General features: G+C 39.3%; 1 protein-coding gene across 1 annotated transcript; it reads left to right on the top strand.

The window, feature by feature from the left end:
- Positions 1 to 936: 936 nt before the first annotated feature.
- LOC139711873 (monocarboxylate transporter 13-like) lies at positions 937 to 12,860 on the top strand. Its single transcript, XM_071623722.1, has 4 exons — positions 937 to 1,141; positions 5,383 to 5,520; positions 6,701 to 7,606; positions 12,745 to 12,860. The coding sequence occupies exons 1-4, from the start codon at positions 937 to 939 to the stop codon at positions 12,858 to 12,860; spliced, it is 1,365 nt and encodes a 454-aa protein (XP_071479823.1).
- Positions 12,861 to 14,260: the final 1,400 nt, after the last annotated feature.

Genomic DNA, 14,260 nt, shown 5'->3' with positions numbered 1-14,260 from the left:
TACTCTCTAAAAAAAATCGAGTGAAAATTTTCACTCTAAAAAGAGTGAATACAAAAAAGAGTGAATTTCGAGTGAAATTGGAGTGAATTTTGAGTGAAAATGCTCATTTTCACTCATTTTGGAGTGACGTCAAGGATCACTCGAAGATTTTGGAGTGATCCCTGACGTCACTCCAAAATGAGTGAAAATGAACATTTTCACTCAAAATTCACTCCAACTTCACTCGAAATTCACTCTTTTTTGTATTCACTCTTTTTAGAGTGAAAATTTTCACTCGATTTTTTTTAGAGAGTATGAGACCATACTGACGCCAATAATTTTCACATAACAATAGATACATAATGTACTCTTAAATGAATCCCAAAAGGACTGGGACAATCTTCCCCCTAGCATTCCCACTGATCAGTTAGTAGTCTTCCCCTTTAAGTGGCATTTATATTGTGGCTTTCACACATCAGTCAGGTCGGGTTTTGAAAGGCGTCGGAGAAGAGATTTCTTTCACCCCCTCCCCTTTCTCTGTCTCTTCTTCTTCTTCTTCTTCTTCTTAACATTCCATCTGGAACCAAACTAAGACACAATAGGAAGAAAGGAGGGTGCACCATATTGCTCTATTAGTCCTTGTAGAGTGAGCCTCTTCCCCCCCCCCCCTCTCTTTTAAGCTGACATTGTGTGGTCATTCAATTTTTGATCGAGGGTCTTAAGGAAATCCATTCAAAACGCCCTTAGGTGGGCCGAGCACCTAGAAGACACCGCTTTTAATCGTTCTTTTTGTCACTCACAAGTGCTTTCCCAAAATACCACTTTGAAATAGTTCGTCTACCAGAAAATGCTTACACCCCGCCTAAAAGAGATAGTTCCCTCACTCTGTACGTAAACTCTCTTGTGCAAATGTTAATGTCCATTTAGATCTACACCTGAGGCTCTGCGGATAACTAAATGACTAGTGGAAACGGGTCTTCTCTCAAGCGATGGCGCAACTCCGTGCTCCTAGTCCTTTTCATGTTCGCCATCAGGTTCATCGAGATCGGCGTTATCAAGAGCTTCGGCGTGCTCGTGGACGACCTGGTGATTCAACTGGACTCCAACTACGCGACCATTGGAATCATAATCGCGACTTATCACGGTGTGGTTTACTTTTTAGGTGAGTTTCATCATTCCCATTCAGGAACTCGTGGCGTTAAAATACCAGAGCATTTTTAAGAAGTTTATTTGAAGTTGACGAAAGTATAGAGCACAGGTACTTGAGTTCTGTATAGTGTTGTACCAAGTTTATACAACGCCGTGATCTAGTATATGCGTGTAAGACTTATAGTGTGTATATCGACGAAGAATGTATTTAACGGAGGTTACTAATATAGAACATTATGGATAACGTTTTGAATATTTCTCCAGAATTCTACTGAGATTGTCAATGATGTCACATTCCATTAAAATCGCTGTGATATTTTCATACAAATACAACATAGGGTGGTTTAATCTAGAGCTCGCTGAAATCAAACCAACAGTGTCGGGAAATATTCGTGAAATATGAAAAGGAACGATTGAATTATGCAATTGTTAAGTTGAACATTTTCAGCTCCTATATCCACATGTCTCAGATGCTCTCCCATATAGTATAGGTTTTCCCGGTCAATTTCATACTTTTGTCATTCAAGTTCCTATTCCGAGCATTCGATTTCACGCATTCCACGCTCGCAGCACTGAATCAGCAATCAAATTCAAAATCCGGTCATTCGAATTCACTATCCGAGCATTCAAATTCACGATCGGAGCATTCAAATTTAAGAGAGGAGCACGCATTCCATCAATGAGCATTCAAATTCATGTCAAGCTGGCGACGGAATGTCGTCGGTCATTCAAATTCGTGAACAGGCAACCATGTTCCATATAACTGCATTCAATTTAGAAGAAGTCCTGAATTTAGTTAATTTGGGGCCGTGCATGCATGTGTTTCTCATTTGGCTTTGAATATATTGGGATCTATGATGATTATCTATTTTGCAGTAGAGGTCCACCTGTTAACTGACAATTTTGAACTCGCGCTAAGCAAATAGGAATATACAGGCACATGTCCCTCGGATTGGACATAAAATGGAGGTCCCACGTGTAAGAGACTCACAACTCATGCACAATAAAAGATCCCACTTCATTTTTTATTCATCGCAAAGAGCAGAACATCTAACTGGACCCCATATGGAAGACCAGCTTATGCTGCTATGAATATGGGTTATCCAGCCATCCTCTTTGATAGAAAATGAAACAAACGAACAAAAATTAGGCACTGTATAGGCCTGCGGACGAGCATAATACGGAGGGTTGGTTGACACTCGAGGAAAAAACCCCCCACAATTTTGACTATATTGAAACTGATACATGAACATTTTGTACGTGCTGTATGTTGTGTATTGCTGTCTTACTGATTTACTTTTGCGGGACTATGTGAGATCATTGTGTGTCAGTTTGTCTTAAATTGATGAATTGTCATTATGTGGTTGGTGTTGGGGCGTTGTCAGCATGCAGTATCATCAAGGAATATGATTACTACTCGTTGTGTTGTTTTTATGCACTGCTAATTGGACATTGCAATGTGAAATTTATTGAGATGAAACACAAAGAATACATGAACAGAGAACAATGTAGAACATGTAAAAAATCCTAAATACACTATATTTATGCAAGCATTCATTGGTTGTGTTGGCCCTTTTCCTTTCTTAAAAGTCTACTCCATTTTCCTCGTTAAATTGATTGCACGAAGTAGGAACTTGATCGCCTAAAAATGAATTTGAACGCTCCAAATAAGCTCATTGGGACTATCACGTGACTATTGCATGACTTTGAATGCACGAGTAGGAAAGTGGGTGCTCACATTTTGAAATTGAATGCCCAATCGTGAATTTGATTTCACGAAAACGAAATAGAATGCTCATTAATGAAATTGATCGCTAGGATTCTGAATTTGAATGCCAGAATATTTTCGCGTGCGTGCGCTGCGTGAATTTGATTGCACATTAATGAATTTGAGTGACATATAAGTATGAAATTGACCGGGAAAACCTATACAATGTTGTCATTCACAGTACCCACGGTAACATAGCAATCAGGTGAGGTGATGACATCGCTTACGTCGCTCAAATTTTTTGAACATGGTGTTTTGTGGACGAAGATCGATCATTCACATTCAAATTGATGTTTTAGAGGTGGTGAAATTTAGTAATGATGAATTTGAAAAAGGGGATGGGTAATGGTGATAGCTGATAAACCGTTGACAAATCATACCCCTGTAGGTGTTACATGTACTGTATATTACAATTGTATGGCCAAATAAATGAATAAACTAATATGATAATAATAATAATAATAACAATAATAATGATAATAATAATGGAATTGATAATAATAATATAGGTTTTCCGGTCAATTTCATACTTTGGTCATTCAAATTCATATATCGTGCATTCAAATTCACACAGCGCACGCACGCGGAAATATTCGGGCATTCAAATTCAGAATCCGAGCGATCAATATCATTTATGGGCGTTCTATTTCGTTTCTGTGAAATCAAATTCACGATTGGGCGTTCAATTTCTAAATGCGAGCATTGCATTTCTTACTCGTGCATTCAAATTCACGCGATAGTCATGTAATAGTCCCGATGAGCTTGTTTGGAGCGTTCAATTTCATTTTCAGGCGATCAAGTTCCAACTTCGTGCGATCAATTTAACGAGGAAAATGTAGTAGACTTTTTTTTTTAAAGAAAGGAGAAATGGCATACACAACCATTGAATGCTTGCATGATAGTGTAGTTATTATTGTTTAAAGGTTCTACATTGTTCTCTGTTCATGAATTCTTTGCTTTTCATCTAAAAAATCTAAATTGTAAGGTCCAATCAGCAGTGCATCCAAACAACACAACGACGATCTAATCATATTTCTTGATGATACTGCATGCATGTTGACAATGCCCAAACACTAACCACATGATAGTAATGCATCAATTTAAAGACAAACTGACACACAATGACCTCACACAGTCCCGCAAAAGTAAACCAATAGGATAGCAATAAACAACAAAGTAGACGTATACAATGTTCATGTTATCAGTTTCAATGTAGGCCTAGTCGAAATTGCTTTTTTCTGGAGGTGTCAACCAACCTTCCGTATCATGCTCGTCTGTAGGCATATACATATATGTAGTGCCTAATGCTTGTTTGTTTGTTTGTTTGTTTTTTGTTTGATTTTCCATCTAAAAAGAGGGTTGCAATAGCTGGTCTTTCATGGGGTCCAGATGGATATTAGGTGGGACCACTTTACCGGGTTAAACACTCTGCTCTTTGCAATGAATAAATGAAGTTGGATCTTTTGCGTGCGTGAGTTGTGACTCTGTCACACATGGGACCTCCATTTTACGTCCAATCAGAGGGACATGTGCCTGCATATTCCTTTTCGTGAAACCCGAGTTCATATTTGTCAATGAACAGGTGGACCTTTACTGCAAAATGAATAATATTCATCATAAATCTCGATATGTTCAAAGCTAAATAAAAAGACACACATACACGACCCTGAACTAACTAAATTCCGGCCTTCTTTTAAATTGAATGCAGCTATTTGGAATGGTTGCCTATTCACGAATTTGAATGACCAACGAGATTCCGTCGCCAGCTTGACATGAATTTGAATGCTCATTGCTGAAATGCGTGCTCCGATAGTGAATTTGAATGCTCCGACAGTGAATTTGAATGCTCCGATAGTGAATTTGAATGCTACGAAAGTGAATTTGATTGCTCCGACAGTGAATTCGAATGCTTCGATAGTGAATTCGAATGACCGGATTTTGAATTTGATTGCTGATTCAGTGCTGCGAGCGCCGAATGCGTGAAATTGAATGCTCGGAATAGGAACTTGAATGACAAAAGCATGAAATTGACCGGGAAAACCTACAGTAATAGTAATAATAATAATGATAATAGTAATAATGATAAGAAGAAGAAGAAGAAGAAGAAGAAGAAGAAGAAGAATTTTATTCTATACATGAAAGCAATTATGAGAGCTGTAACTCGATGGCAGCTTGTCCGTCGCTTCGTTTGATTTTTATATCATAATCTGTGACTTTAAAGATCCCTTTCTTTAAAAATGCCGGGAATTTCATATATCATTGTTAGTCCACTTTCACTGAACCTAATTCTTGTTCACTTTTCTCTTTATCAAAGCCGTCATGAAAACAGAATGAAATCTTCCCTTCGAAGTGACCCACAAAGTTAAATCTTTTCCAGAGAGAGATATTCTTTTTTTTTTGTCGTGAGAACTTTTCTATTTGTCATTACTTCTATTGTTTTTACTCGTTTACACCTCTGTTTTAATTTCTTTCCTCTCCTAACCTAGCCCCAATAATCCTCCCTGCAATGAAGCATATTTCGAGGAAGGCTGTGACTGTGATATGTGTATTGGGCGCTACTAGTCTGTGTCTAGCCTCACTGTCCACCAACGTAGCCCAACTGGCGATAGCCCTTGTGACCGCAGGTAAAATTGCTAGATTCTGTATAGTAAAGTGTGACTATGCACAATGATGATGGTAACGATGTTGTTTGTTCGTTTGTTTTTTATTTTCCATCTGGGAAGGTGGCTGGATAGCCTACAGTATATTCAGCTTCCCTTTAAAGCTGGCCTCCGTCTCTGGTGTTGTGAGTACTTAAATGCCCTGTTTACCTTTGGGAGCAGTGATTTAAAACATGTTCAAGATATCACTTTTGATGCATATGTATAGATCAGTCGTATCACAAAACACACTACCACATGACATTTTTGTAAAAAAAACCTAAAATATGGGGAGATACTACTATCTTTCTCATTAAACCATATCTGTAGACGGTTTAGTCTGGGAACATTTTTATTATAACTGTTGTTCACATTTTGTGTATTTAACAATACTTAATATCGATTATACTGGGTCAAATTTTTTTACATTGGTTGTTTCTATCCCTAACTCACATTTTAGAACTATTTTGAAGCACTAATACTGGGTTTTTGTTTCATCTGAAATGGCAAATTATGCCTTTTTAACTGGGGAGTGGACATCTTCACCGGGTCATGCAACTCGCTCTTTGAGATGAATGAAGCGGGATTTTTTTTTGCTTGTATGTATGATGGCTTGTCACTGTGTTACACTCGGGATCTCCATTTTATGTTCCATCCGAGGGGTTTTTTTTCTGCTTCTCCAAGTGGGGACGACGTGATCATGCACAACATTTACTCGGGTTCGAACCCGCACCTGATCTAGAGCCATGCGATTGAAAGGTCGATGCGCTACCGACTAAACCACCTCGCCACAATTTCCAAAGCACAGAAACCGTTTAGATGCATTCTACTGCTGTGAATAGTCCCTGAAGTGCTTGAATTCCAATTACCACATAGTATTACTTACAGTCCAAACAACATGTTTACGCTAAATTTCCCCCACACTGCCCGAAATTGGAAGTCTGTCAGAGGCTGTGAAAAATTGGTAAGAGATTTGATTACAAAATTACAATATGTTATATTGCTTGGCTTATGTCATCGATCTCTTTTCGTTTTCTGTCCTTCGAAAGTCTCCAGAAACATTAATTCATCAAACAGAATAATTGATGTACTCAGTATACAATGGTAAACTGGAAAAGACAAACCTTTTGTCCATATCATTCCCTTGTTTCTGTCTATTTCGCAGGTGTCGCAAATGCAGTGATATTCATGGCATGCGTGATGCTGTTTAACCAGCGAGTGTCTGAGGCGTTCGCGTTCCTATTCGGGCTCTCGGAAACCGGGAACTCTGTCGGGATGATGATCTTGCCTCTCCTGACCGAATTCTTCCGCGAGGTGTACGGTTGGAGGGGAGCGATTCTTCTCCTCGGCGGCATCTCCATGCAGATCGCTGGCCTGCTGGAAATTGCTACCATGGTTACGAGGGACAGCTTGGTTTCCGATGACCCGCAAGCAGACTCGGTAGACAGCGAGTCCGGCAGCGGGGCGGACAAGGCAGTGGAGGGGAACAACTCGGGCGGTTCCGTAAGCGGCGATGAACATCAACAGAAGCAGGCATCTACATCTCTAGACCATGGTCCTTGCGAGAGTTGTTACAAATACGGACATCGTCTCTGGACCTTTTTGGACCTGTCTGTCGTCATAGATGAACCCTTTTTGATTCCGTACATTCTGTACTCCATCTTATCGGGGATCGTTAACGTTGCATGGCTCATTTTCCTTATTCCTCATGGACAGGCGAGGGGATTTCCCCTTTCCAAGGCGGTCTACCTGGCGTCATTCGGGGGCATCGGGAACATGCTTGGGCGCATCTTGCAGGGACCAATCGTCGACATGGGATGGCTGTCGTCCGTCGATCTCATTGTGATCTGCGTCTGCGTGAACAGCATCGTGTTCTTCCTCGACCCGCTCCTTCAGGCTTTCTGGCTCCTCGGAGGAGCTGCCTTCCTGGGCGGTCTGACCATCGGTGCCAGAATAACACTTGACTTTATCGTCTTGAAACAGTTTGCGCCTCCAAGCAGATTTTACGCAGCCTACGGCCTTACCTGCCTGTGTTATGGTATCGGAGAAAGTCTTGGAGGCATTTTAGCAGGTATGGCATCGATGAATACCAATTCATAGTAATTGTGCCTGTGTGTGTGTGTGTGTGTGTTTACGTTACTTAAGTCCGCTTTTACTTCCACTGATCGCTTCAAAGATCATCAGGATCATTATGGATCGTAATCTTGGGAGTTCCCGTGTGCGATTTCGCTGTTTTCCTCTCAATGCCGGTGTGGATACGATCCCAACTAGGTGTCAACAAGGGCAATGTATGGCGTCTGCACGGACAAGTCCGGTATCTACACGTTCTATGACATTCTCTCTTCAAAATGTCACTATAGTGTGTCCGTTACAAGACAATTACTCTGAAATGTTCGTCCGTATTGGCAAAAGACATGGAATTTCAGTCCCGGATGGATCCGATGCTATTAATGCGGAGATCCCGATGTCTTCACGGAGTGTTTCGAAATGAATACGAAGACTACACGGAGAACACGGTGCCTTCAAGGAAGAGTAAGGACTGATTTTCATCTGTGAAGTCCGGGATGAAAACAAAAATAAGCAAGGTGCTTTTTTTTTCTCACAAGGATCATGCCGGATGAATTCATGGTGTCTACACGGTATAAATGGCGAAAAGAGCACGGGGAGCACGGGTGATCCCGGAACGACGATCCGTGATGATACGCGATGCGATCCGTGAAAGTGGGAAAGGGGCTTTATCGACCAAATCCAAACACGGCTAAACGCGGCCACGGCAGTCACATTTCAGGCCAACGTGAACGAGACGGAATGGACGTGAGACAATGTGGTGGGACGGGATAGGCAAACGTGTTAGGACGTGATTGCCATGGATGCCGTGTCAGATTTTTAAACTGTCAAAATATTGCAACTTCAGTCCCGGTGCTAATGAGAACACTTGCAGGCTGTAATAACACGGGATGAACGCAATAAAACGCGACGGCACGCGATATGCCTTTAAAGGGGAAGGCTAGTAACTGATTAGAGGGAATCAGTGGAAATGCTGGGAGATGATTGTTCCAATCCTTATGGGATTCATTCAAGAGTACATTATATATCTATTGTTGTGTTAAAATTATTTGCTTCAGAATGGTCTCATATTCAAGTAATGTGCAGTTTGATGTTTTCAGGTTAGCATGCCTGGTCAGTGACAGGGCATTAAGCTGCACATTACTTGAATATGAGACCATTCTGAAGCAAATAATTTTCACACAACAATAGATATATAATGTACTCTAAAATGAATCCCACAAGAATAGGAACAATCATCCCCCATCATTCGCACCGATTCCCACTGATCAGTTACTAGCCTTCCCCTTTAAAGGGAACGCAAACCCCAAAATCAATGTGGATTGAGTGAAAGCAGTAACATTAGTAGAACACATCAATGAAAGTTTGAAGAAAATCGGACAAACGATGCAAAAGTTATGAATTTTAAAGTTTTGGTGTTGGAACCGTTGGATGAAGAGACTACTAGAGGTTATGACATATGAGTGGACGACAATACAAAGAAAATATAAAGGAACTTCAACAAAAAATCACTTTTCATGAAAATTACAAATTCCATTAACTTGATACTGACATAATATGTTAAGGGTAGCAATTATTCCCCTGTTTTCTGAAAGCGGTTAGTCAAGTGCTCTTTCATGATGCCAGAAAAGTGAACTTTTGTTGGATTTCCTTTATGTTTTCTTTGTATTGTTGTCCACTAATACGTCATAACCTCTACTAGTCTCCTTGCCCAGCGGTTCCAACACCATAACTTTAAAGATTCATAACTTTTGCATCGATTGTCCGATTTTCCTCAAACTTTCACTGATGTGTGCTACCAATGTTGCTGCTTTCACTCAATCCACATTGCTCTTTGGGTTTGCGTTCCCTTTAAAAGATTAGTGGCGGTCCGAAGTGGGACGCGACGGGAAATACTGTGCAGATTGCTATAATCATTATGACCGGAGCGAGGGCTGGAACTAACAAGACTAGAATACGAAGAAGGGAAAAACAGGAGGACGGCGGACTACGTTTCAAACGGGCTGTCGCGGCCGCCGGGAACATGGTGTAAGCGTAGCATAATGGTGATGACTTGTTCACTGTTTTTGCTATCATCACACCTACAATATGTATGCCTACACGGCGCTACAACAATTCTTGTGTTGATGATTTTCAACACACTTAGTTAATAACGGAATAGATGGCATGTTTATGACTACCTTTGCAATGGAAACTTAATCCCCAAATAGGCTCGTATTGTACGAAATGCGTACGTCAAATCCATGAAGTGAATATTTCGTCTGTTTATCCAGTAATCCAGAACAGAAAGGAATGATTATGCAGTAGAAAATTATTTTTATAAATCAATCAACGAATCATAAAACACGCTGTTTGGGGGAGTGTTAACTGAACTACATCGAATCAACCGTATCCTGACTCAGTGAATATAGATCCTTTATAATAATTATGAAATATTAACATATTTTGATATCAGTAATATTGAACGCTACAGCCGTGTGGATGAACATGTTCTTGGATCGCGTAATAATACATCCTGACCTGTGGAAGTGCGTAGTGCGCAATGATCCGACGAGGAAACACAGGCCAAACACAGTCCAGCATCGAAGAAATCACTCGGCATGAACATTTTCTTTACAACTATTAATTGTTTTATCTGCATGCTTGCATGCTATTGCAGATAAGATGACACAATTTGAAAGCAATAGATCGAAGAATTGGGCACATTTGTCTCCCTCTGTACAAATGAAATTTGTAAGATCGCAATTGAATGCTGATCTACATTTTAATTTCATTTTATTTCTTGTTTCAGTGTGGTAGAAATCAACAGATCTCTTTAGAAAACATACACATCGACTCATCAATATCATCACGGCTACTTTGCACTTGAGAGATAAAGAAATCATCGTGAAAGACTATGGGGATATGATAACAGGGGAAAAATTCAAACTGCCTAACAGGAGGATCCATAGTAAGCCAAGCTTCGTATTTGAAGTCTCATGACATACACAAAGAAATATGTACTGTATACAACTTTGATAAACTAAAGACTTCATTGACCACAGCAAAACAACAAACTATTTCACAAAATAAAATGTTAACAGACATGTGCACATGTGATGCTAAGAAAAAAGAAAGGCATAGCGAAAATGGAAGATAATGGAAGATGAATGGAAGAAAGTGGAAGATTTGTTATTCTGAATCAAATGTGTTTTGTGTTTGCCACCATACACATGTCTGAAATGCCGCATAGATAGTGATAATACGATAATGATGATAATACTAATGCTAATACTAGTACTAATACTAATACTAATACTTATACTAATACTAATACTAATACTAATACTAATACTAATACTAATACTAATACTAATACTAATACTAATACTAATACTGATACTAATACTAATACCATTACTAATACTAATACTAATACTAATACTAATACTAATAACACTAATAATGATAATGAGAAAGCACCGGAAAGAAAGAGAAAGAAGACTTCTCGTTCAGTGTACAATTGATACGATAAATTTGGCGAAAATGGCGAAAAATAATTACCATTGCAAAGACATATCTTCCTTAGAAAATGACTGGTGATTATGCAATAAGACACGCGTCAATTGTCTTCCTATCTACGAGGCAGATCCAGTTTGGCACATGCTTCAAATATTTTTGAGGGGCGGCATCGAACATGGGTTCAAAAGAAGTAAGACAGTTCCACTCTCTTGAACCTCCTTGGTTAGATTAATATTGGAGGCGTTTCTAGTGGGATAATTAAAGGATGAATTTGTTTATCAAGTCTAAAAATATTCAAAACATTGCAAAGATCAAGAGGTTAAACACTCGGTATAGAAGCGAAACATGAAGGTAGCTGTCTGTCAAAAGTTCATGTCGTCGACTTTCAAAGTTCGTGTTTTTGAAAAACTGGATCCGTCTGAGCTCTATAATCAGTTCCAGCACAGATACGCATAGCTTTCTTTTGCGGCAAGAATATTGGATTTGTACTACTGTATGAAGTTAGCCAGACAATGTTGCAATAAGTTAAGTATCGCAAAACGAGTTAATTATGCAATCTAAAAAGAGTTTTCACTGGAAGTTAATATCCCTATTTATTAAAACAGCAATGTTGCCTGGCCTGCAATGAGAGTAGATATTAATATGTTTGACATGAACAGACCAATTCAAATATTCATTTATAACAAAGCCCAAAAATGCAATACATGATTTTGTTCGATTTCAATATCATCTTTGAATAATGAAAATCATAAATCATTTTCTGGATCACGACTTGTTCTTCAACAATCTTCAAAATGTATCAAACTTGTTTTCGATAAGTTAAGAGATAGCACATCGCTCCAGAACCATATCAATTTTGATAGTTCAATATTCAACGGTATAAGAGTGTTGTAATCAATATGAGAAAAGAACAATATTCGCATCATCGGCAAAGAGAATACAATAATTATATTGTAATGAATCTGACACATGAACCAAAATAATCGTTTACATATAGTAGGAATAAAAGCGGACCAGAAATGGAACCCTGTGGGACACTCCCTGTTAACGGAAGCAAAATAGGTGACTGAGAGTCGTGAACAGTATATTGATATCTATTTGACAAGTAACTGATAAACCAGACGCCCCTTCCAACCATACTTATAGTGCTGCAATTTTGATAGTAAGATACATGTACTATGATTTATAGAGTATCGAGCGCCTTGATGAGATCCGTAAACATGTCGGGAAAGGAACCAGCGGGAATCGAACCTAGCATCTACTGCTCTCCGGGCTGCGACACTTCCAGGCTCTTCCTGGTTGCCGGCAGTGACACGATGAACTTGGAACAAATACCCCATTTCCGAAATTCCGACAGTTTGTATCCCTCAGTACGAATGAAATTTGTAACACCGCAACTGCTTATCTACATAAAAAAACAAAACATGTTGGAATGGGAACCAACGGGAATCAAACCTATCATCTACCATGTCTACTGTTTTCCGGGCAGCGATACTACCACCAGGCTATCCCTGGTTGCCCGCAGTGACACGATGAATTTGAAAGTATCAAAGCCCCGAAATTCCGACATTGTTACGTTGCTATAAGTATGGAAGCTAACACTCCAAGATGACATATTCTTTTTTTTTTCTACCATAACAGGATGGATCGCCAACGTTGCTGGTTTCAAGGTGGCGTTCATGGCCCTCGGTGGAATGGAGGTCCTTGCCTGCCTCCTCATGATCTGCACTCGACTTTGTGTAAGGAAACAGCGTTGACTCGCTCTTCGACATCACCGTATGCTTGACGGGATCCGTTGAGAACTTACACAACCGCGTGATAATATACCATTCGTGGTTTTAACAGTAAAGTCAGCTGAATTTATGAGCATGACAACACCTATTGAAACCTTGCCATATAACCTGGTGCACCAGCTCACAATAGCAAGGCAGCTAGTTTTATACCATTCAATTCCACACTTGTTAATGACCCGCCACAAAGTCTCGCCGGAGGCATTACGTTTTCGGGTTGTCCTTTTGTCCTGTAACTCAAGAACCATAGTTGAGATATCCAAATTAAACTTGGTATATTTCAATTCAATTCAATTCAATTCAATCATAGTTTATTTCCAATCATCGAAAATCAAAAACATAGTACAAAGTATACATGTCATGACATAATATTGTTCAAACGTTTGCAAAAGATTCATGTAATATACGAGACAAATTATAGAACAACATTTATGTACAATAATTAGGAAAACACTGTATAAATACTTCGTGGGAGGGCGGAAAATAAATTTGATTATGGAAAATAGTGATCCACTAAAAAGCAAGGCTTGTCGGACGTGGATCGCTAGTTAAATGATGAGTAAATGATATACTATTCTATAACAATATACATGTAGTTATTTTGAGATACACCGGTCGGGGAAAAAAATATAGAATACCAATGCTAGTGCCCGGACACTGTTCACTGAACCACGTGTACCGGGAAAATATGACAAGGACAACACGTTCGTAGTATCGTACACACATTCAATTACCCACACGTATATACACTGTAAGACGCGAGACAGTACCGAGAGGAGAGAAGACGGTAACAATACAAGTCTACCAAGAACAAACGACAGGAAAGGAAGAGGAGAGAAGAAAGAAGGGAGGTCTGCACACAGAATACGCCAAGTGCTCGGGACAGGTGAAAGCTCAAGCATGAATTAAAACAATTTAAATTATCTAAGATTATAAGTAGAAAGTAAATATTTTCTGAGTTTGTATTTAAATGTGACAAATTTGGGGGAATCTTTTAAACTATTATCTAATTTACTCCAAAGTCTGGGTCCGGTATAAAGAAATGTATTTTGGGCATGTGCGGTTCTCATTAATGGAAGATGGAATTCGTCGGATCGTCGCGTGGGATAGTTATGAACATGACTGTTTCGATGAAATGAATCGTGGAATATTTTAGGTAAAAAGTTACTGTTGTAATCAAACATGAACTGGCCAAGTTGAAACACATACAAATCATTTACTTTTAATATCTTATGGTCAGAAAACAAAGCATCTGTATGTTCTCGGGTATGTAAATTAAAAACAATTCTAAGCGCTTTCTTTTGCAATAAAAGAAGTTTATCAAGTAACATATGATATGTATTACCCCAAGCAAGAATCCCGTTGTT

Source organism: Diadema antillarum, unplaced genomic scaffold (assembly GCF_040938485.1).
Source record: "Diadema antillarum isolate AM-2024a unplaced genomic scaffold, OU_Dant_1.0 seq00001718_RagTag, whole genome shotgun sequence".
NCBI classification, from domain to species: Eukaryota; Metazoa; Echinodermata; class Echinoidea; order Diadematoida; family Diadematidae; genus Diadema; species Diadema antillarum.
This window is presented reverse-complemented; position numbering and strand designations above follow the sequence as displayed.